General features: G+C 36.4%; 1 protein-coding gene across 6 annotated transcripts in view; it reads left to right on the top strand.

The window, feature by feature from the left end:
- Positions 1–6188: 6188 nt before the first annotated feature.
- LOC104587580 (protein ALWAYS EARLY 3-like) overlaps positions 6189–25203 on the top strand; it is a 115808-nt gene continuing 96793 nt past the window's right edge. For 2 of the 6 annotated variants that reach the window (XM_088900290.1, XM_088900289.1), the window contains exons 1-4: positions 6191–6403; positions 8017–8146; positions 22564–22662; positions 22986–23048. In XM_088900290.1, the coding sequence (XP_088756416.1) occupies positions 8042–8146; positions 22564–22662; positions 22986–23048 (267 nt within the window). In that variant the 5' untranslated portion in view covers positions 6191–6403; positions 8017–8041. Of the gene's footprint in view, positions 6404–8016; positions 8147–14961; positions 15060–22563; positions 22663–22985; positions 23049–25203 lie in introns of all 6 variants that reach the window. The other 4 variants (XM_010245245.3, XM_010245243.3, XM_088900288.1 and 1 more) reach the window with 3 other exon arrangements.

The raw sequence follows: 25203 nt of genomic DNA, 5'->3' as shown, positions 1-25203 counted from the left end.
ACTCTTTCCAAGGCTCAGTTTGGAAATAGTATAAATACAAATATGTACATTGCAAAACAAAGTTTAGATATACAAAATATATGTTTTGTTGCACTGTATATATTTGTGTTTGTGTTCCTCCCTGGAAAGAGTACAAACACAAATATATATAGTATAAATGCATACCGAATAATATAAAATACAAGGTTTTACACTACATATTTGTACTCCTTCTAAACTGAGCCTTAGGTTGTATATGGTTGCAATTTGCACTAATTTAAAACTATGGCAGTGCAAATGTTTTGGGTGTAAATTTTGATTTAATTTTGTTTCAAATTTTACCTTACTTTGTTTGTTGCTGTAGAAATGAAGTAAAATAAGACCTAGAGCAGAACAAAGTAAAATCCAAAACAAAATTAAAACCAAATTTTGCCTTTTTTTTTCATTTGTACTCCCGTACATTTGTACTAGTGCAAGTAAAATTGCACTTCAACCAAACACAGCCTTAATAACAAAGCTAATCAACTATCTACCAAGTAGGGGGGTTAATTCAGCCAATGGGCTAGGAAGGTGGGAGCAAACCGGTACAACTACAATTGTGGTAAGTAGTAGGGGTGTCAATGGTATTCAAAAATCCGATTTCGAAATCGAGATTTGACATATTCAAATCGAATTTGGATCATTCGAATATCTAACTGGTCGAATTCGGATATCCTATTCATACCAAATAGCTAATCGGATTTGAATTCAGATATGACCTTATTCAATTCAATAAATATTTGAATTCGACCAATTATTTAATTCTTATATATAATATATAAATTTTTTAAATAAATGTTTATATAATTTATATATAATAATTAAATTAGAGGGGTTTTTACCGTTCAGTCCACCACTAGGTGGAGCTACTAGTAGACTAGGGGTGGATTGAATCCTGCCCGTGGATTCATGCCAAATTCATGGGTAGGATGCGGTTTATAGGGGGGCTATTAGTAGACTAGGAGGGGGCTGCAAATTAGATTTCTGAGGGGGATTGCAGTCCAAAAATCCCTAAATTATATAAATAATTTATACATTTATATACTATATAAATAAAACATTTATTTTATATATTTATTAATTACCTAAAATAATTAATTAGTCGAATTTGAATCGAATTCAATATTAAAATATTTAATCGAATTCGAATATTAATTTCCAATATCTGTCGGATATCGACTTTTTTAATCAGATTCAAATTTGGATATTGCCTGATCCAATTTGAATTTGATCCATTTACACACCCAGTAAGTAGGGGTGATCATGGACCGGACCAGGCCGGACTTAGCACCTATCACAAGGGCTATAGCCTAGGCCCAGGTTGGATTTAGTGGTTAGTGCCTATGTCACTAAATATAATATATTTAATAATGTGTATTGTATGATACATATAATATGTATAAAATTATATAAATATAAGATATATTTGTATAAGTTTATAATGTATATATCATGTAATATAAAATAAAATATGTATATACATGTATATGTATATATACATATGTAATAAATAGTCAAATGATAACTTTAAAAATATTTGTAATATATGGAGCAGACTTTGAAGTATCGTATTGAGGCCCAAGCCTTAAAAATTTGCAAGTTAGGCTGGGTTGGGTTGTACCCTGCTTTCCCAAGTCTCCACAACCCCATCCCTTAATCCCCCCTCATAATGTGTAATGTCAACGAAAAAAATTAGAGGTCCCACTCATTTAGCATAGCCATGTGTTTAACCTTTTGGTCCATATCAGCCCTGTACGTTGCATAGTTGACTTGTATTTGAAACATTATTTTAAAAGGTTCAAGCCTCATGACTTTGGTTTAAGGCTTAAGCCTTTTGTCAAAATGAGATATAAGCCTCAAACACCAAAGCATGAGGAATAAAAAGGTGTAAGCCTCAAGTATCAACATTATTTAATGGTTTAATGCAAAAAAAAAAAAGATATATATTTTTATGCATTTTTTATAGTCCAAACTTTAAAATACATGGAAGAAGCACTTCAATAATTCTAGGCCAAATAAAAAGAGTCAAAATGAAAAACCAATAGGGCAAATTAAGTTCCGTTAGTTTCTCTTAATATTTTAAGAGAGTTTGATGCAAAAAAAGGGCTAATCAAGTAGGGTTGTCAATTGAACTGGATTTGGTCCAATCTGGTCCAATCCAACATTGGTCCATTAATAAATGGGCTGGACCAAATCTATACAAACCAAGTCCAATCCAGTCCAAATAGAATGCAAATGGACTGGATTTGATTCAGTTCAATCCAAATTGGATCAAACACCAAAATAACATGAGAAATCTAGAAAACCTATACTACTTTAAAGGTACCAATAGCCTCAAGAATATTTTTGTAATTTTTTAGGACAAAATTTACTCCTCTATATTCAAATCTATTGATAAAAAATGAGGGCAAATAGGGTAATTGGTTATTGATATTAAATGAGTTGAAAATAGGTAATTTTAAGATATTCAATGCATTCAATTCTCCCATATTAAATCCAACATTTAAGGTATTAATTAGCATTCACCTTCATTGAATCATATATTGACGACTTTTTTGTTTCTTCTCATCATTAAATTCTATAATTAAATCCATACATAATAAATTAATAGTATCAATAACATAAAAACTTATACTTTTAAGATCTACCTGGAAAAAAAAAATAGTGTTTTCATCTAGGTGATGGTAAGAAAGTAATTCATTTGGGTTAAATGAGCCAATCCATGTTGCCACAATTAAATAATAAAATTCAAAAGTATATAAATGCAAAAAAATATAAAAATTAAAAAAATGGAAACGTTTTTAACATCAAATATTTGACATATTAAACAATAATAAGTATAATAAACAATGTTTTAAAAACCGACCCAGAGGCTGACCCATTTTTGCCTTCGGGTCATAGGTCACCGGTTTAACTGTCAGGGTCAAACGAGTCAAACCGCTCTATGTTAACACTATATGTGTGCATGTAAAAATACATATTTTATCAATAAATAGTATAATTATGTTTTACATATAACATATATATTATGTTAAATTTATTTATGTTTTTTAATTAAGTTTTTAAATTTTTATTTATAACAAATATTAAAAATTGTAATTTGGGGCCAAAATAGGGGTTTTCCGCAAAAAATAGCAAGGCAAGGTGCTTAAGGCCCTTAGGACGTATAGATCTTGAAAAGTTACTAAAAAAAAAGATAACCCCAATCAAACATCAAAATGCAAAGTTATGGCTTCCAAAAATTTGCACATAATTAAGTGCGTAACCCACGACCTACTTACTAGGTCGAATGGGTCAATAGTTGAACCGCCTGGGTTATATGACTTTTAACTGGAAGGGGGAGTTTCAACAAAACCAAGCCCAAAATCAATGCCGAGTGATGGTTTGAATGGTTCAATCAACCAAGTCAACAATATGTTAAAAGTACTGATGAGATAGAACACAAAAATTAAGTGTGATAAGTAAAAATTATTTGTATAATGTTGATGAAATATATATATTAAAACTGAATTGATCCGAAAGCAAAGCTATTTTGTTATCTAAATGGTGGGTCGATCCAACTTTTCAAATAAATTAATGATGTCATAATTAAATAATAAATATTTAAAAAAACATAGAACACAAAAAATAAAAAAGAGTACAAAATTTTGTCAAAGACATTTCGAAACATTTCTAATGTTATATATTCATCATATTGAATAAAAATACTTGTTGAAATAAATCTTATTTTTATTTAGAACAAAAATGGAATACAAACATTAGTAATAGTAGCAGTAGCAACAACATCATCAACAACAACATTAGTAGTAGTAATGATAACAACAACAACAACAATAATAATAAATAATTGTTATTGTAATTCAAAATTTCTACAAGTGCACATTTGGTACAATTATTTAAGTTTATTTTTAATCATATTGTTACTTTTATTAATTTTCAATTTCTATCTTAACTATGATATATTTAAAATTTAAATAATTATATGAAAACAAAAAAATTCACACATGCTTAATAATTACTAGTATATAAAAAAACCACAACACCTCCTCCAATCAAATTAAAATGCAAATGGATCGGGTCCAATCCAATCCAAAGTGAATGAATAAAAGTACTTATGTAAAAGTACTTTTATAAAAGCGCTTTCATAAAAGTACTTACGTGAAAATGCTTTTGTAAAAATACTTTCATAAAAGTGCTTTTGCAAAAGCACTTTACTTTCACAAAAGTACTTTTCATAAAATTACTTTTGTAAAAGTGCTTTCATTAAAATGCTTTCATGAAAATGCTTTTGTGAAAGTACTTTCATAAAAGTAATTTTATAAAAGTGCTTTCACAGAAGTGCTATTGTAAAAGTACTTTACTTTCATAAAAGTATTTTTCATAAAATTACTTTTATAAAAGTGCTTTCATAAAATTGTTTTCTTAAAAGTACTTTACTCTCATAGAAGTACTTTTCATAAAATTATTTTTATAAACATGCTTTTGTAAGAGTGCTTTCATAAAATTGCTTTTGTAAAAGTGATTTTATAAAGTACTTTTGTAAAAAGTGCTTTTGTAAAAGTACTTTACTTTCATAAAATTATTTTTGTAAAAGTGCTTTTGTAAAAGTGTTTTCGTAAAAGTGCTTTTATGCCAACTTCAATTTTGATTGGTTTCAAATTAGACAAGGGTTTTGGCCTCATGACCGGATTATTGGGAATTTGGTTGAAGTCTGATTTAGACCAATAAGAATATAGACCAATTTATTTCGGATTGGCCCAATCCAATAATTATAACGTACCATTCAAATCTGATTTGATAGCCAATCCAAAACCGGTCCATTGTCAGCCCTATAAATCAAGTTATTAGTTTGTCCTCGATAAATCAAGTGAGATTTTCTTATTATCATTTTGATATAACATCTCAAGTTTGTTTTTTATCATTTTTCCCTATTGGACTTATGTTTTTTTCTTTTTTTTTTTTATATTTTTTTGTTTTTGTTTTGCATAGAACAAATCAACTAAATGTTGTTTCTTTTATATAAATCAAATGTTTCATTCTTAATATGAATAATTTCATAAGATTGCATTTGGAAACATGAAATATAAAATGTTTATAATTGTTAGATTATTAATTATTGTTTTATTTGATATTTAAAAGTTAAAGCCTATTACTTATAAACTTATATTTAATGGGTATTGGTACCTTTCATCATTCTAATTTGGTATATTACATGTTATTTTTATTATTTATAAAATTTAATTAATTTTTTTCTTTCATCTTTAAGGCTTAGGCGGTTGTTAGGCCTTACAAGTTGCAACCCTTTAAGCTTATGCTTTCCCTTTTCCTCTTTCTCTTACTAAGCACAAAAAATCTATATAAATATATTAAGCTGAAATGTGTATGTAAGAAGGCCTAAGGATGGGGAAAATGGAATCTAACAATATTTTTTGCCTTTTTTATAGAAATTACAAGAATGCAACTCTCTCTCTTTTGTTTTATTTATTTTTCAAATTACAATAATGCCACTCTCCCCATCCTACCAACTCTCTCTCCAATTGAGGGAGACCTTAGCTCAACATCTTGGCTGCTAGGAGACCTGCAATCAAAGGTAGTTGAATTCGAGCCAAGCCGAGCTCGAACTTCTGATTTCAAGTTCAAGTCTCTAATTTGAATCGAGCTCAAATTAAACGACACCCTCGACCATTGAGGGAGATCTCGGCTCGACACCTCGGTCACCAAGGGAGATCTCGGCTCAACACCTCAACAACTGAGGGAGACCTCAGCTCGACACCTTGTCAACTAAGGAAGACCTTAGCTCGACATCTCGTATGCTAGGAAAACCTCAACTTAACACTTCAACAACTAAGGAAGACCTCGGTTTGACACCTCGGCTCGGAACCTTGATTGCTTGAGAGACCTGCAATCAAAGGTATATAGCCGAGCTCGAACTCAAGTTCAAGTCTCTAATTTGAATCGAACTCGATAGCTGTTTTATTGGCTGTGTTGCACCAACCATTTTGTTTCACATCTGCAAAATATGGCACACAAAATGATTGATCTCACACAGTCAGTAAAACAGCTAATCCGCTGTCCCCATTACCATTCATCACCCATCGTCCGATTGGAACAATTTTGTTTCTTTGCATATTGATAGGACTGCGCCCGCAGAAAGGAAAGAAAAACAGTTGATCGTAGAAACTAGAAAGGCCTCCTCTGCCTAATATTCAAGTTTCGCGGGCGGTAATGCCCCAACCCAAATTCGAATCTCTCTCTCTCTCTCTCTCTCTCTCTCTCTCTCTCTCTCTCCATGGTGATTGCTCCACACGATAGGTGCACAGAGAGCCTGTAATCGGTAAGATAATCAGCACCGATGTTGCTCCAATGGATTGATTAGTCATTAGAGGTAATGGGGACTTTATCGTCTTATTCTGTTGTTTATTTAAGTGGAAGATATTACTTCAGTCTATCCTTGCAATTTTCTTCAATTTACATCATTATTGATATCCCACTTTCCTCATCGTCTTTCTTTCTCACAGGATTATTCGAGTCCATTGAGTTTGAATTAGAACGACACCTATTTTTTATTATTTTTTTCCAAACTTTAGCGGAGCGTGAGTTGTGTTTTGTGTTTAACGTTGAAGTATTGTAATTAGAAAGACAACTATTTTTTTTTCTTTGAGTTCATTGTGCATTTGGCGTTTCGTTTTTCCATTTTGAGTCGTTCTGTTAAATTCAGTCCACTGTACTGTACTTCCACTTTTAGGGTTTATGTAAATTTGAATTTAAGATTTTGATTCCTAGTGGCGGGCAATATATTTCGTGGTTAATTTTGTCTTTATTAATACTGGCTAGATTGGCTTGCCATAGGGATGATTGAATCTACTTGGTTTGCAAGTTGTTTAATCCTCCCCTTCTCCAAACTGTTAACTTATGATACTATTTACTTCAAATATACGTTCTTCTTCTGTAAGAGCAGTAGCATAAAGTGTTTCTGGGCAAAGATGGGCTGTGAATTCCTTTTTTGGGGATAATCTATAAGCCGGGCTTAAGTTAACTTGCAGTAGAGTTATTTATTTAGTTATAGAAAAATCATTGCATTCTGTATTATGTAAAACCACTATATCCCATATATAAAATGCTTTTGTAAACTTTAGAGGATATTTTAGGAACTCAGATTTGATTTTGTACATTCCCCATTTTTTTTTTTTACCAAGCATTAGTGCATTGTCTTAATACAAACATTATATTCCTCCTCTACCTTCAATTCTATCATCAATGCTCATCACAATTCATCTTTCTATGCTCATAATTGGATCATTTAGGGGAGTTGCTAGATAATCCCACCTGTTACTGCACATGGAGTAATTGTGGGGCAGATATTGATCATTATTTGAATAGACCTTCTGGCTTTATCGGGTGTTTACTTCATGAATCCACAGGTTGTACTATGCCCCATCCTTACCAGAGTGTTTTTCCCCAAGAAATAGCAGCCATCTGGACTTTCATTTTTAATTTTAATTTGAAAATAATGAAAGACTTATTTTGGAAACCTGGTAAGGCTTCTTTGTATTAAATCTATCCCATGCATAAAGAATGGAAAGAACACGGGGTTATTTGGCCCCCAAAACAAGTTCTATTGTGGAAGATTTATGGGTGTTTAGACTTTAGAGTTTAGGCTTCTTCACAAAAAAAAAGCCGACCTTTGACCTGTCCCCACATAAATTTTGTGAAAATGGCATTTCTGGAGCATTGTTTGGCTGATGCCATGGGACTATTTTGACTTACGGGCTATTTTTTTATTCATTAAGAAAATCTAATGGCATTACAGAAACTTGCTTTGGCATTGTTCTTTCCCTTACTAATGTTATTGCTTTTTGTTTGGGAAGTGATGAGATTGTGACTATTTGAAGAAAGAACAAGGACACACAATTAAAATCTGTGTGTTTGTGGAGTTTTAGGTCTTTATGTAGTTTAGGATTTTCTTGAGGAAACTAATTTGCTACTTTTGTGTTGTAGAGTTGGCCTGTTTCAGATTGTTAGCATGGCACCTCCAAGAAAATCCAGAAGTGTGAATAAGCGGTTTTCAAATGTTAATGAGGAGTCTCCTGATAAGGATGGAGGAAATGTGAACAAAAGTAGGCAACGGGTGAGTTTAGCTTCATGTGATTTGAGGTTTATATGGTGCAGTTATTGGTCATTGCAGAGTGAATTTTCTGCGTTTTTTTATTGATATGTTACTTTCTACATCTTCTTGATTCTAGCTTCTTCATATACTGATGTCTTGGTATTTTCATTTATTTATTTATTTTTTTGGCAATTGGTAAGGATTTGTAATGTTGTTCTTAGGTTTGATTTATTTGTTTACTAGATAACAGTAGGAAATCTCATGGACAAGGTTTAGGCCTCATTTGGGGGCATAGTTATCAAGACATAAAAGCTAATCTGGGTGACAGGGCGCCAAGTCCCCCATCTGGGAAATGGAGGTTGAAAATGGAAACCATAAAATTCCTATGTTATTTTCCTAGCTAGACCAACATCCAACATTTATCAGAATTACAGAATGCCAATAAGTTCACTAAATAACAGTGCATTCTACCTAACAAAGCATACTAAATCATCAGGACCACAAGGCAATAACAATTTATACCATTGATTTCAGAATTCATCACTAGATAATTTTTGTCAGACAGCAGCAATGCATATGCATATATACTTGTTGATCATCATCTAAGCCTTGTATATACTTGTCCCAACTTTATGGGGTCGGCTAATGTGCATGTACTTGTTCGTATATACAAAAATGTTATAATAGGTGGTTCCTTTTTCTGTTTATCAAAAGGATAAAAAATGGATGAAAGATTATTTTGTGATTAATTAATAACAAAAATAAAAAAAGATAAAGTGCTTTACCAATACAATAGAGAAGAGGCTCCACTGATGCCGATTTAGGAGGTGATCAGGTTATTGGCGTTGAAGGAAGTGGAACTGTTGGCGAGAACCATTGTGCCCTGCCCCAACCCGAGAGTGCAGTAGATGACCACTGTTACTTTGAGGAGGTGGTGATCAGAAAGATAGGCGTGGATTTGGGTAGGAGGGGGGAGCCTAAGAAATTTTTAGATGTGGCTGAATCAGTGAATTCCAAAAAACCCCGTGGAACATCAGGAGTAAGATACTCTCATACTATTCACATCCATTTTTTTTCCGGCTGAAATGTGGTTTGGTTGGGACTGGACCTACCAAGAAATACAAGGTATACAAGAGAAGGGGCAGCAATCTTACAAAGAGGACAGTCGAAGATGATGCTGGCTAGGATTCCTGGGTTGGTTCTAACCTGGACAAGCAATTGGGGACTTGACAGCGGGAGGAAGCATTAGAGAACATTTCTGATTCCACTGTAAGAGAATGTGATAAAATCATTGAGGGGAAGGTGGAGAAATCAGGAAGTATCTCCATTGAGGAAGCGGCTAAAAAAGATGTAGCGATTGGTAAAAGCCTGGGTCTGTTTTGCTGGGGTGTCGAGGAATTTGCTAGGAAAGCCTTCAAAGAGTTTGAGAGGAAGAAGAAAGGAGAAGCTTTAAAGAAAAAGGAAAACGGAGGTGGGTGGTGGGATGAAGATGATGATGGTCAGGAGGAGGTGTTTGAAGGGGAAGATTAGGGCCCTGGTTCTGCTAGGATTGCTGTTGCTTGTGTCGCAGTCGTATCAGTAGTGAAGCTGTCCAGTTTTACGAGTCTAGAGATGTTATCCTTCCATTTTTTTTTAATTTTTGAGTCTTGTAGTTGGTGGAGGTTCTAAGTAAGCAGTCATGTTATCTCTTGGGTGATATCTTATCACCTTTCTTATGTATTCTTTTTATTTTAATGAAACTTTTATTTTACTTTTTTTTTTTTTTAAAAGGCTTCCCATACAATCTATCACCATTCGAATTTTCCTCTGCTTGAAACCATGTTGGCTTTGGGTTCTTAGCAAATGGAATTCCTAGAGGAGTGAAAGTGCCTTACCTCTAGGAATCTCCTCTGGTTATGAGCCTTGAGTGTAAAATAGGATTTCCCGTTGCATCTTTGTAATGCTCTCAACAATGCATGATGGTCCTGGGTTTCACAACAGCTATAGGAATTCATTTTCATTGCTCCTTGGGGCAGAAGGGACCATGTCTATATGAAAATATTCCACCTGGTTGATGACACTACCATTTGATGGAATCCTCTTACAATACTATAACTATCAAATTATCCAAACTCCTATAGTCCTTCCTGAGTTCCTGTACAATGTCAGTGAGCTACCTTTTAGTAATTAGTGAGCTATCAACTAGTCCTTTCCATACAAAGTCAGTAAGCTATCAATTTCTGCTGAGAGAGAGGGAGGGAGAGGCAGATTTATATTCAAAGACTTATGGGGAAGGTTTGTGTGTGTTAATAATTCACGGGCCATGAGGGTGTAAGATTTTCTTCCTTTTCTGACTATGATTCTTTGTATAATAATATACAACAATTTTCTTATTTTTGAAAGTTGCATGGGGTTCCATGGTTTAGCTGCATTTTTTTTCATGTCTGTTGGTGTGTTCTTCATGGTAATGGATTTTTGCATTTCTCCATGCCCCTATTTTATTTGGCTTCCTTTTTGCTTTTTATTGTGGCTTCCTCTCCATTATGAATTGTTACAGAACAAATCTGTACTGGTTTCAGCGCTAGATTATCAGAGAATAAAGGCAAAAGAAAGAGAGAGAAGAAGGAGGAGAAAACTGGTTCGATCTAGAGAAAAAGTCAATTCTCTAGTCCGCCAGATTGTATTTATATGTTTCTAATTAAGTGCATAAAGACTCTTATGCCCCTAATGAAGTATGGGACATATAACTTAAACTTAAACATAATAGACATTACATCACACTAATAATATAATGAAAAGACAAAACTACCCCTGTATAGTCAACTCTAACACTCCCCCTCAAGCTGGTGAGTATATATCATATAGTCCCAGCTTGTCACAAATGTAATCCACTCTTCCCTGACTCAACCCCTTAGTGAACAGGTCGATCAATTGTATATCCATCTCTTGTAGAAGGTTCTTCAACCATACTAGTTCACATGTAGTGTGTGTCATGGCTCTATATTCAGCTTGTGCACTACTCCTTGCTACTACAATCTGCTTCTTACTTTTGCATGCCACCAAATTGCCTCTAAGAAAGGTATAGTACCCTGTAGTGGACCTCTCGTCAGATATTGAACCAGCACAATCAACATCTGTATATCCTTCTATCTCAAGATTTCTTCCACCCTTATATAACAAACCACGACTTGGAGCTCCCTTCAAATACCAGACAATCCTTAAAACTGCATCCCAATGTGGAACTCGAGGATTCTGCATGAACTGACTGCAAAAGATATATCTAGTTGAGTAATGGTTAGATAATTCAACTTTCCTACCGGCCTCCGATACCTTCTTGGGTCCTCAAACTCCTCACCTGCATCACTATTCAACTTGACATTCGGTTCCATGGGTGTTTCAGCTGGTTTGGCACCCAACAAACCTGTCTCAACCAACAAATCAAGAACATACTTCCGTTGGCACAGATTAATACCATGCTTAGACCTTGCTACCTCTATCCCCAAGAAGTATTTTAACTTTCCAAGGTCCTTTGTTTGGAAGTGATCTTGCAAAAATGTCTTCAACTTGTCAATTCCCAACTTGTCACTACCTGTGATGACAGTGTCATCTACATATACCACCAACAAAATCTTCTCAGCAGACGAATCACAGTTAAGTATTGAATGATCAACCTGACACTGTCTCATGCTAAGCTCTTTCACCACTTCACTAAATCTACCAAACCGTGCACGTGGAGACTGTTTAAGTCCACAAATAGCCTTTTTGAGTCTGCACACCTTACCCTCTTCCTGAGCAACAAATCTTGGTGGTTGTTCCATGTAAACCTCCTCAAGAATGTCACTATGTAAAAAGGCATTATTGATGTCAAGTTGAAATAGAGGCCAATCATACATAGCATTTAATGAAATCAAAACACAGACTGAACTAATCTTAGCAACAGGAGAGAAGGTCTCTGTGTAGTCCATATAGCTGTGAATACCCTTTCGCCACCAACCGAGCTTTCAACCGCTTGACATTATCATTTCGGAGATAATTGACAGTGTACACCCACTTATAACCCACAACATGTTTTCCAGGAGGAAGAGTGGTGAGATTCCATGTATGATTATGAGCCAAGGCAAAGAGTTCTTCTTCCATTGCTTGGTGCCACCTTGGGGAGGTGGAGTTCTTCTTCCACCTTAGGAACAGAAACAGAAGATAACAAAGAAACAAACTGCTGATGGGAGGCAGAAAGGTGGGATACTGAAACATAATTGGAAATGAGATGAAGAGTACAACTACGTTTACCTTTCCACAAAGCAATGGGAAGGTCAAGGTCAGAGAAAGGGGGTGAAACCGGTGCAGAAACAACTGTCGGATCTGTCGATGGTAAAGTGACTGGAGGAGGAGCCGGTGCTTGTTGATGCGTATACACTTGTCTGATAGGTGGTTGTTCGACAGGGAGCTGCATTGGAGACAACGACTGAGACACAACTGGGACTGGAATTGGAACAAGAGGGATGTGATCCGTGTAGAGTTGTAGGGCAATAATATCTTTATTTATGTTGCTGTTAGCATACCATTTATGTAGTTGTTAGCATGTTAGTAGTGTCAGTAAGTTAGTTATTTCTGTTATTCTTTAGTTGCTGATAAGTTATGTTAGTAGGGGCAATATTGTAAGTTTGCTATGTTTTAAATCTTTAATATAAATAGTTGAGTGGGGCGGGAATGTGCAAGTCAACCCAGACTCTTCTCTGAGTTCTTTTCCCTTTGATTTCTCTCTTCTCTCTCTCTCTGTCTCTCTCTTCTTCCTCTTCTATTCTTTGTTTTTTTTTTCTTGTTGAATTCTCATCTGGAGTAGGACTGATCACAGTCTCTACTAGACAAGTTGGTATCAAAGCCAACTTAGGGTATATCATGTGAGTCTAATCAGGCTGATTGCATGAGAACTTCCTAGGGTTGGAAGTTTTAGCAAGATTTGTCAATTGGCTAGTTCTTGGAGATCATTGGTAGAGTGCAACAACTTTTCAAGAGATTATAGAGCCTTGGAAAGAGTCCGGTGATCAGGAAGAATCAGAGGGAAGGAAAGAAATTCAAGATTAGGGTTCAGACTGAGGATTGGAAGTGGTGGCCAGTTATTTCTGGGTAAGTTTTAGTTCTTTTTTGAGCACCAATCAGAAACCGATCAGAGTGATCTGGAAGGAGTGGCTGTTTTTTTTTCTTCTGATTTCTCTTGATCTTTTTTTAGGGTTTTCCCAAACCCACGATCAGTTCTCTGTTTTAAACCCTAATAGTCTGACTGTTATTAGTTTCTGGGTAACAATTGATCTGTTTTTAGCATTCCAGATTGGTTGGTAATGATTTTTTGAAGATTATTAGGCATGTTTCAGAATTTCTGGGTGTTTGCTAGACCTTTCTCAGCATTCCAAGTTGGCTGTTAGCAGTTTCAGGGTGTAAATTACCTATGTTTCAGCATAAAAATAGTTCTTTGTGATAAATTCTTGGTAGAGATGGTAGGAACTGAGTTAAAAGCTCAAGGGGAGGGTGTTTTGGGGGCTGACAACATGACTGAAAATACCTTTCAAATTACCACAGTGAAATTTGATGGATCAAATTACTTGGAGTGGGCCCAATCAGCTACGATGGCTATTGGAGGTAGAGGGAAATTAAGCTATGTGATGGGGGATGTAAAGAAACCAGCCAAAGAAGATCCATTATATGCCAAATGGGTTCAGGAGAACCGTTTGGTCATGACTTGGCTGTGCGATTTCATGCAGCCTCATATAAGCCGAAATTACTTGTGGGCCAAAACTGTCAAGTAAATTTGGGACATCATGAGAGAAACCTATTCTTACCCACTTAATGTTGCTAGGGCCTATGAACTGAAATGTGAAGTCAATAATCTTAAGCAGGGAGAGAAACCTGTCTCATTTTACTTCTCTACTTTGAAGTCTTTGTGGCATGAAATTGATCACCTAGAGACAATTGAGTAGGAAAGTTAGAAGGATGCATAGACATACATAAAATAGGTTGAAACTAATAGAGTTTTTGAATTCCTAGCTGGTATGAATCCAGAATATGACATTGTGAGGCAGCAATTTCTCACCAGGGAGAGTGTGACCTTGTTTCAGGTCTATTCCTTAGCGCACAGTGAAGAAAGTAGGAGAAAGGTTATGCTATAGTATTAGCCTATGGAATCAGCCCTAGCAGTAGTAAAACTGAAGTTTGGGAGTGACAAAGAAAGGGATATGAAGAAAGAGGACAAGAGGGAGGGAGTTTGTGATCATTGCAAGAAACCAAAGCATACCAAGGACACATGTTGGAAGCTGTATCCACATCTAATTCCAACAAAGCTCAGAAACAAAAAGGGGGAATGCCAATGTGGCAATTACTAATGATGGTGTTTTATCCTCTAGCACAAGAACCACATCCCTGGACACCTTAGCTGTTGTCTGAGCTGCCTTGGCTCAGTTGAAAAGTGAAGTTGGCACTTCAACACCCTCATCTCAGCCACTGGCTACATCTGCTACTACTTCTGCATTTGCTCATTCAAGTACAAGGGCTTTAGCATATCATGCTTCAACCCCAGGTAACAATGAACCTTGTTGGGTTATAGATTCAGGTGCATCTGACCAATGGTTGGCTTATCCTCATTGTTTAATACTTATTGCTTATTCTTTAGCAGAGACAAAGTGTCCATTGCTGATGGCTCCTTTGTCCCCATTTCTGGCAAGGGAGACATTAGATTTTCTGATGCCATCTCCTTGTCCTCAGTTTTGTATGTTCCTAAACTTAGTACTAACTTGCTTTCAATTAGTAGTACCACTAAAAATCAAAATTGTTTAGTGACTTTCTTTATTGATTGGTGTGTTTTTCAGGATCTGGAGTCAAGGAAGGTGATTGGGATTGGCCGCGAGACAAATGGAATCTACTTGCTTGGAGGGCATTCACATGGGGAAGATAGAGAAGTGGGAAGGTCATTAGTTGCTCAGTCTGTAAGCTAGGTTATGCTTTGGCATAATCGGCTAGACCATTTGTCTTTTAGGTCTTTGAAGGGTTTATTTCCCAGTTTGTTTGAGTCAGTTGAAATGTCTAGTTTAAAATGTGAAAGTTGTGAACTTGCAAAGCACTGTAGAACAACCTATTCTTTGAACAATAAAAGTAGTATTCCTTTTGAAATTTTGCATATTGATGTCTGGGGACCATATCACATCACTGCTATGGGCAGTGTTTTAAAAGCGCAAGGGCTAATTTGCGCTTGAGGCGCAAGGCAAGGCATTCTCCTTTTTAAGCAAGGCACAAAATTACATAAAAAAGCTAAAAAGTAAAAAAAGTTAGAAAATTAAAAAAATGCAAAAAATAAAAAATATTAAACATAATGTTAATAAAAAAATATAAACTTAAATTTTAAAATAAATGTTTTAAAAACCTATTATCTAAAATTAAAATACATAAACATAACATGTAAGGCATATTTAAATGAAAATTTAAAAATAAAAGCAAACATATAAAGCATTTTCAAGCATGTAAAACCCACAATCTCTTTTTCTATTGCATTGCTTCAAGTAGCTAATGTGATGTAAAATATTGCATTCTTGGTTCTATGAGTCACCTTTGTACCACCCCCCTCGAGGGGAATGGTCGGGGGTCCGGGGGCGGAGCCCCCGACCCAGTCGTTAGACTAAAAAAAAAAAGCAAAAAGCGCAAAATTTTAAAAAGGCGCACGCTTCGGTGCATCGGGCGTGCGCCTTTTGAAAGGGGTGTGCCTAAGACCTGGGTGAGGCGCATACCCCAAAATACGCCTCGCCTGTGCGCATAGGCGCGCCTTTTAAATCACAAGCTATGGGGGGATATAGATATTTTTTGTTGTTTCTTGATGACTACACTCGCTTCTCATCGGTTGAACCGTTGACCCGTTTGACCCATTCAGTGGTTTTTGGCTGTTTTAAATTTTAATTCATTTTTTTTATTTTTTAATTTATTTTGTTAGAACGGGCCGTCCGTTCGGACTGAACGGTCAAATCGCCGACTCGGAAACCAGTGGCTAGAACGGTTTCGATTTCGGGTCATTTTTTCATCAGATGGTTTTAACCCAATTTGTGGTCAAAATCAAAGCTTTCAGATCCGATAATGCGAAAGAGTACTTTGCAAAATCATTGGCTTCATATCTCCTTTTTTTGATAAGTATTGGCTTTGTATCTCCTTGACCATGGGATTATCCATCAGAGCACTTGTCCCCATACACCTCAGCAAAATGGGGTTGCTGAGAGGAAAAATAGGCATATATTGGAGGTGGCTAGAAGCATTATGCTGACTTCCAATGTTCCCATATGTTTCTGGAGAGATGCTATCCACACTGCTGTGTACCTCATCATCCGAGTTCCTTCATGGGTCCTTGATATGAGAACTCCATTTAACCTATTATATCCCGATAAGGACTTGTTTACCATTCCTCTTAAGACCATTGGATGCACCTGCTTTGTTTAGATTCTTGGACCTCATTGCTTTAAATTTGATCATAAAGTTTTGAAATTTATATTTCTTGGGTATGCACAAAATCAAAAAGGATATTGTTGCTATGCTTGTTTCTGGGGAACAATTTGTTTCTATGGACATCACATTCTTTGAGGATGTACCCTATTATCATAGAATTTCTTCTTAGGGGGAGAGTAGTGAGATGGAGTCTCATTCATCAGAAATTCCATTACCCGTTACAACCACTGAAGGGGAGTGTAGTAAGGAGGGCTGTCAAAGATATCGAGATTTGAGGGTGTATCACAGGCGGTGGAGGCAGTTGATTTTGGTCATAAGCAGTCCAAGCCAACTCCAATTCCCTCTGTGGCTCCAGATTCAGGTACCACAGTTCCTTTATCCCCCACTACAGATGAGATACCTCCCATGCCTCTCATTGTTGGGCCTTCTCTTCCTCCTTTGGATGATCTTGATCTTCCAATTGCAGTTCGTAAAGGGAAGTGCCATTGTACCTCATCTACAACCCATTGTATTTCTTAGTTTCTTTGTTATGATCATTTGCCTCCTTCCTATAAGTCTTTTTTGGCATTTATTACTGCTATTACCATTTCCAAAACAGTGCAAGAAGCCTTGTCAGTACCTGAGTGGAAGGATGCAATGAAGGTGAAGATGAATACTCTTCTAAGGAACAATACATGGGAGATAGTTGGTTAGCTTAAAGGGAAGAAACCGGTTGGGTGTTTATAGTGAAACATAATGCTGATGGCTCTGTTGAAAGATATAAGGCTAGATTAGTTGCAAAGGGGTTTACACAAACATATGGCATAGACTATTTGGAGACTTTTGCACTAGAAGCCAAGATGAATACTATCAAAGTTTTACTATCCACTGTAGCAAATTTCTCATGGCCATTGTTTCAGATGGATGTAAAAAATGCCTTCCTCAATTATGATTTGCAAGATGAGGTGTATATGGGGTTACCTCCTGGATTATATAATACAAAAGCAGGAAAGAAGGTCTGCCGGATGAATAAAGCCTTATATGGACTGAAACAATCTCCCGGATATTTTTTGGTTGGGAAACTTCTTTATCTTTGCATCACACAACCGGACATTTTTATGCGGTCAGTGTTGTTAGCAATACATGCATTCCCCTAGAACCACTCACCTTCTTGCAATTGAGAGGATTCTTGCTTATCTAAAGAGATGTCTAGGCAAATGCATAATCTTCAAAGATAATGGTCACATGAAAATAGAAGTCTACACAGATGCTGATTGGGTTGGGTGTGTTGATGATAGGAGATCCACCTCTGGGTATTGTGCATTTATAGGAGGGAATCTTATCTCTTGTAGAAGTAAAAAACAAAATGTTGTTGCTCGTTCCAGTGCTGAATCTGAGTACAAATCTATGGCTAATGATGTGGTTGAAGTCTTATGGTTGAGATATCTATTTGAAGAACTAAGCATTGCTTATGATAAGCCCTTAATGCTGTATTTTGATAATTAGGCTGCTATCAATATTGCTCATAACCCGGCTCAACATGATAGAACTAAGCATATCGAAGTGGATCGACACTTTATCAGAGAGAGAGAGAGAGAGAGAGTTGCTTCTCAAGAAGTGTGGCTTCCATATATTGCCTCTGACATGCAGCTCGTTGGTCTCTTCACTAAGGCAGTTCCAAAGACCAAGATGGAGACAAACTTACGCAAGTTGGGAATGATTGATATCTACTCCCAACTTGAGGGGGAGTGTAGAGTTGTAGGGCAATAATATCTTTATTTATGTTGTTGTTAGCATACCATTTATGTAGCTGTTGGCATGTTAGTAGTGTCAGTAAGTTAGTTATTTTTGTTATTCTTTAGTTGTTGATAAGTTATGTTATTAGGGGCAATATTGTTAGTTTGCTATGTTTTAAATCTTTAATATAAATAGCTGAGTGGGGTGGCAATGTGCAAGTCAACCCACACTCTTCTTTGAATTCTTTTCCCTTCGATTTCTCTCTCCTTCCTCTTCCATTCTCTGTTTTTTTCTTGTTGAATTCTCATCTAGAGTAGGACTGATCACAATCTCTACTAGACAAGTATCCGCAACCGGAATGGAAGTGGAGGTGGAGAAAAAGAGGAGATGTCCGACCCCGAAAAAATGGAACAGACTCAAAGAACGTAACATCAACACAAATAAAAGAAAGTTGAGAGCTAGGATTATAAACTTATACCCTTTCTAGGTTCTAGAATAGCCAAGAAAGACACACTTAGTAGATCGTGCATCTAACTTGTCCATTCCGGGCCCAAGATTATGAACAAAGCAAACACACTCAAAAATCTTAGGAGTGAGATGGAAAGGAGACAACGAGGAAATAAGACGGAGAAGGGAGAATGACCTCTAAGGATAGACGTGGACATCCGGTTAATGAGAAAGCAAGATGTAAATACAACATCACTCCAATAACGTTTGGGGACGTTCATATTGTGTAAAAGGGACTGAGTAGTTTCCAAGAGGTGGCGGTTCTTTCTTTTAGCAACCCCATTTTGTTGAGGAGTGTAAGGGCATGAGGTTTGATGAATAATACCGTGTTGCTCCAAATATTGTTGAAAAGGTGTATAAAAATATTCTCGGCTATTATCAGAAAAATGATTTTAATAGGCACACCAAATTGAGTACAAATTTTAGTATGAAGCTTTTGGAAAATAGAAAACACTTCACTCCCTTCTTTCATAAGATAAAGCCATGTCATCCTTGAATCATCAGCAAAAATTACGAAGTATTTGTAACCATTGTATGACACTATTTTATTTGGACTCTAAATGTCCGAATGGACCAAAGAAAAAGGACTGGACGAACGATTATCACTCCTAGACATATAGGGAACACGATGGTGTTTCCTATACTGGCACGACTCACATTGCAAAGTAGAAAGACTACCCAAAGACGGAACAAGTAACTTGAGAGCTTTAAGAGATGGATGACCAAGCCGATAATGCCACTGAAGAGGAGAAAGAGACGAATAAAGAAATGTTGATGAGCCACCACCATCAAGGTAATATAATCCACTGGCTTCATGCCCTCTACCAATCTTCTTCCCTGCCTTGAGATCCTGAAAAACACAAGAGGAAGGGTAAAAAGTGATGAAACAATTAAGAGACTTGGTTAATTTACTAACAAACATAAGGTTAAAAGGAAATTTGGGAACATACAAAACCGATGACAAAGGTAAGGACTAAGGAGTCTAGGTTAACATTACCAATACCACAGATTGAAGATGTGGAGCCATTAGCAAGGGTAACTGTGTGAAGGAGGTGACCGAGAAAAAGAAGAAAGCACACTTGGAGTCTCAGTCATGTGATCTGAAGCTCTAGAATCAATAATCCAATGGGAGGATTTGGATGCCAGACAAGCCATACCTAAGTGGGCAAGGGTAGCTATATTCTGCTGTTATGTAGCCTGAAGAAACCGCTCATACTCATCATGTGGAACACTAATCATCTCTTTGCTAGAGACATCTGTAGGTGTAGAAGGTGTCAGATCACTTTGCTGAATTTCATCTCTCTAACCACCACCACTAGTCATCGCATGATTGGCCCAGGCAGATCATAACAAAAATTGATAGTATGCCCCTCCATACCACAGTGTGTACACCTTCTCACACCATTACCCCATCCTCTACCACATGCTTCCCTTGAGTCCCGACCTCCAAAACGTCCACCACCATGGTTGAACATGGTACCATTACTTACACCATGACCTGGCTGACTTCCTCGAGCTCCTCCTCTATCACCACGATCTCCACCTCTAGTTGCTGCAAAGGAAAATCTATCAATTACAATAGGATGCTCTGGGGGTCCAACAGAAATCCTCCGGAGACGAGCAAACACTTCCTCTAGAGAGGGAAGAGCATATCCGCCTAGTATCTGTGCTCTCACCGGTTCATATTCAGCTTTCAAACCTACTAGAAATCTGGTTACATCAAGTTGTTCTCTCTGTTGTTGCTGAACTTTGACATCAGATGTAAGGGGATGATAAACATTCAATTCATTCCGAAGATTCCTCATACTAGTATAATACTCCTTAAGACTTTGATTTCCTTGTTGCATATTAAAATACTTCTGGTAAAGCTGATATACTCTCGTAGTGTTGTCTTGTATAGAGTACAACTTCTTTGCATGGTCTCAAATCTCCTTGGCTGTATCTAAGAACATAAAATTCACACTAATCTTCAGTTCCATACTATTCCACAACCATGTCATAATCTGTGCATCTTCTTATTTCTACTCATTGTAACCCTGAGAATCAGCTGAGGGTTTCTCCTCATTCACATGCTTCACCTTCTTCTTAGCCCTAAGAAAGATTTCTATAGATTTAGGCCAAGGTACATAATTCTCACTATTCAACTTAATAGAGGTCATTTGTGTAGAGAGACTGGGCCAAATGGGCCCTAGCCCATTATTATCTTGTTGATTAGTTCTTTCTTGTTATTTGTTCTTAATAGGCCTTTAATTCTTTTTTATGTTTTCTAAGTATGCTGATGAGGTGGATGCCCACTTAAGGGCAGACTTGTAATTTATGTAATCTTAGTAAGATTAATAAAAGATTAGAGTGGAGAAAGAGGAGATTATCGAACTCCTTCTTTCTTCCTTCTTCTCCGTTCTTCCTTCTTCTTCTCTTCCTCTTTTGCTATAATCTGAAATAGTTTACTATTTTTTATTGGTCTGAATCACATCTCTCTGCACACTTAGATAATCAGGGGGAATCATAACACTAGTTTTATGTCCACTGTTGTCTCCGATTGCTGCCATAAAAAAACTTCACTCACTAGTACTTCACACCACTTCACTTGCTAACCACCACACTGCACATGTTTTTTTTCCTTAACCCTAACTGTCACTGCAGCCCTGCTGTTTCAACACCATAGAAGATACCCGAATGCACCAAAACACTTACTACCAGACCTGCAACTGATTACTACCTATCTCACACTGTATCACCCATATAACCTACTTGTTTGAACTCGATAAATCAGTACTGCACTGATCTGATCACCACACCACCTGAAACAACATCTCCGATCCATTGATAAGAGGTTTTCTACAAACCACATGAAACGAGCACCATACAACCAATTGGAGACATGAAGACCTCCAAGAAGGAAAAACGAAAACTCCTTTTCAGCCTTGTTGTGAAACTCCAAGGGATCGATGAGATCTCTGCAGAGATCTAGGGCAAAGGATGAACCAGGAAATTCTGGGTTAACCTGAACTGTTCATGGTGGCTCTGATACCATGTTACAGAACAAATCTGTACTGGTTGCAGCTCTAGATTAGAAGAGAATAAAGACAAAAGAAAGAGAGAGAAGAGAGAAAGAAGAGGAGGAGAAAACTGGTTCGATCTAGAGAAAAAAAGTCAATTCTCTAGCTGGGCAGATTGTATTTATATGTTTCTAATTAAGTACATAAAGACTCTTATTCTCCTAATGAAGTATGGGACATATAACTTAAACTTGAACATAATAGACAATACATCACACTAATAATATACTGAAAAGATAAAACTACCCCTGTATAGTCGACTCTAACATGAATCAAAACTACCTTTACTTGCTTACATATGTTGTACAAATTCATATTTCACTTATATGAATGGCATCCATAACTCATCAGATGCGTGTGTGTGTGTGTGTCTGTATACTTGGCGTATTTCTTCTATAAATACATGTTTTTGATGACTTCTCTCATATGTTGTTTATATTACTTATTTTGAGAATATGGTTTCTTTTTGTGGTTTTGATTTTTTCATAATGCTTTCTTATTACTATCATTTGCTCTTTGTTAATGTAAGTTTAATTTATTCCTATGCTCCTTTTTAGTATTCCAAAAAGAAATTTGTGAAGTCTTTGCATATGGTAATTGGTAAAGAATGTTATGCATGCCAGATTGATAACAGGAACTGATTTCTTAAATGCTTTGTCTTTATGAATATTTTCAAAGTATTGACCATCATTTTCTTCTGTGCAGAAGAGGACATTGTCTGACATGTTAGGGCCTCAATGGAGTAGGGAAGAACTCATCCGTTTCTATGAGGCGTACAGGAAATATGGAAAAGACTGGAAGAAGGTTTGCTCATTTTTCATCATTTGGTCTGATGTGATATTTAAAGATAGGCTGATTGTCCAGCTGAGCTATTATTTTGGTTATTTATTTTATTGTGTACTTGGTAATGTGGGCTATTAGGGCTCAGTACATCAATATGCTTTGTGTGTATGCCCGTTTGTGTTTTGTGTTTAGAAACCCTTCTCCATGCAAGAAGGGTGGTTTGTGTTTTTGTAACTTTTCGTAATCCCATTATGCTGCAGTGCGAGGATCAAGTCAATTGTCTTAATTTAATAATCTAGTTTCTTGGAATCTTCTAGTGATTGCTCTTTCATTTTAATTTGCAGGTTGCTGGTGTAGTACTGAATAGATCTGTAGAGATGGTAGAAGCCCTTTACAATATAAACAGGGTAAGCATTGTCCTTTCTGGCTTAAAAGATGTAGAATTCACCAACAAACTCTTGATTTCTCAAATTTTTGTTATTCTTTGAATTTCTAGATGCAGTGATTATTATGCAATTCATTTTGTAGACAGTAAATAATTAGGATGGTTTTGCTAGTTATTTCAGTTTCTTTTCCCTTTCTCCTGTAGAATCCACTAGCAAAACTCATATTTTTCAAGGCACCAAGGTGAAGCTAGATGACAGCAGTGTGCCTTGTAAAAAATTGAACCTAGGTATCACCGTATCACTTAGGTAGTGAGTTTTTATAAAAAATTGAACCCTAGGGTAGTTCCCTAGGTTTCATAGCAACCAGCAGTTATCTTAACTAATAATTATCAATAACTCATCAAACAAGTATAAACCTCATATTTGTTTTGAAGATAAAAATGAAATTTCATTAAAAGAAGAAAAAATTCCATCCTGAGAGGTGATAAGGCGTTGCCCTCATACAATCAACAACAAAAGCTGACAGGAAACCATAACTAAAATCCATCCAAGTTACAAGTTGATATTCCAAGATATCCCCTAATCTGTCACCCAAACCCTCTTTAGAAACTTGGTTAAAAGCTGGAGTCTGGAGAGACCAGAATCCAATCTGCAACCGCATTACTGACAGCTGCCACAATCTTATCCAGATTCCAGTATTTGTCTTCAAAAGCTCTTGTATTTCTTTCCTTCCAAATGTTCCAGCAAATAGCAAACGGTAAGCAGCTCCAGAGAGTTTTTGCTTTTTTACTTCCTCTTAACTTTAGCCAAGTAGAAAAAAAATTTCTGCAGCAGTTTCTGGCTGAAAATTTGGAAATCCAAACAGTGAGGTGTTGAACTTCTACAAGAAACCAGCTACCTTGCAAGATATGAAAAGATGTGTAAACATATCACCACATAGAGAACCAACATATTTATGAGAAGAAAAAGAAAAATGAAATGAAAACATAGAAAATGTAGGGGCTGACCCTTGTTTTTGTCCTAGGAAGAAAAGGAAGTTAAAAAAAACATAGAAAATGAAAGAGAAGGGGTGGACGTGGATACCCTTTTTGTCCCAGCAAAAAGAAGAAAAGGCGTACCTCAGTTGCTCTTGTGTGTTGATTGGATAAAATCTTTAAATTCTTCCTTATTGGTTCAGATTTTAATGTTTTAAATGGTTCAAGACAATGTCCACTAACTTCTGTGTCGATTGAACCCAAACAAATAAGAAAACAATAACAAGAAACTAGTATAAGAATACGTATTGTGGACACACAAAATGAACAATTGATGTAAATGTGTAATGATATCTATTGTAATGTTATAATTATCAGAAAGTAAAATATTAAAATATTATGTGTCTTGTATTATTAAGATTCGGCCTGCCCTTGAATCCTGTTAGACTGATAACAGTAGAAGTAAAAGAAAGAGAGAAAGAGAGAGAAGAAGAAGAGAAGAGAAGAGAAGGAGAGAAAGTTCTGGTTCGAACAAGAGAGAAGTTCTCTCTCCCATTCGGCCAGATTTGTTTTTATATTACTATTAATCTGGAAATGACATGTGCCCCTACTTAAGTGAGGGACATAAGATCTAACATAGCCTTACACATCAGCAGCTTAAACATAAGCATAAAGACAAAAATACCCCTACATAGTCAACATTAACACTCCCCCTCAAGCTGGTGAGTATATATCATATAATCCCAGCTTGTTACATATGTAATCCACTCTTCCCCGACTCAACCCTTTAGTAAACAAGCCTGCCCATTGGTTTCATGTGTTAACCTATGCAGTATCTGTCACTCCACTAAGCACCTTCTCTCTCACAAAGTGACAGTCAACTTCTATGTGCTTGGTTCTCTCATGAAACACCGGATTATAGGAAATATGGACTGCAGCCTGATTGTCACAGTAGAGCTTCATTGGAGTGTCAATAGTGTATCCCATCTCCTGTAGAAGGTTCCTTAGCCACACTAATTCACAAGTAGTATGTGCCATAGCTCTATATTCTGCCTCTGCACTGCTTCTTGCCACAACTGTTTGCTTTTTACTTTTCCATGTCACCAGATTACCCCCAAGAGAAGTACAATAGCCTGTAGTAGATCTCCTATCAGATATAGAACCGGCCCAATCAGCATCGGTATATCCTTCTATTTCAAGTT

The sequence above is a fragment of the Nelumbo nucifera genome, chromosome 3 (genome assembly GCF_055504915.1).
Source record: "Nelumbo nucifera cultivar China Antique chromosome 3, China Antique-T2T, whole genome shotgun sequence".
Taxonomy (NCBI): domain Eukaryota; kingdom Viridiplantae; phylum Streptophyta; class Magnoliopsida; order Proteales; family Nelumbonaceae; genus Nelumbo; species Nelumbo nucifera.
The sequence above is the reverse complement of the archived record's forward strand: the minus strand, read 5'-3'. Positions and strand labels throughout refer to the sequence as shown.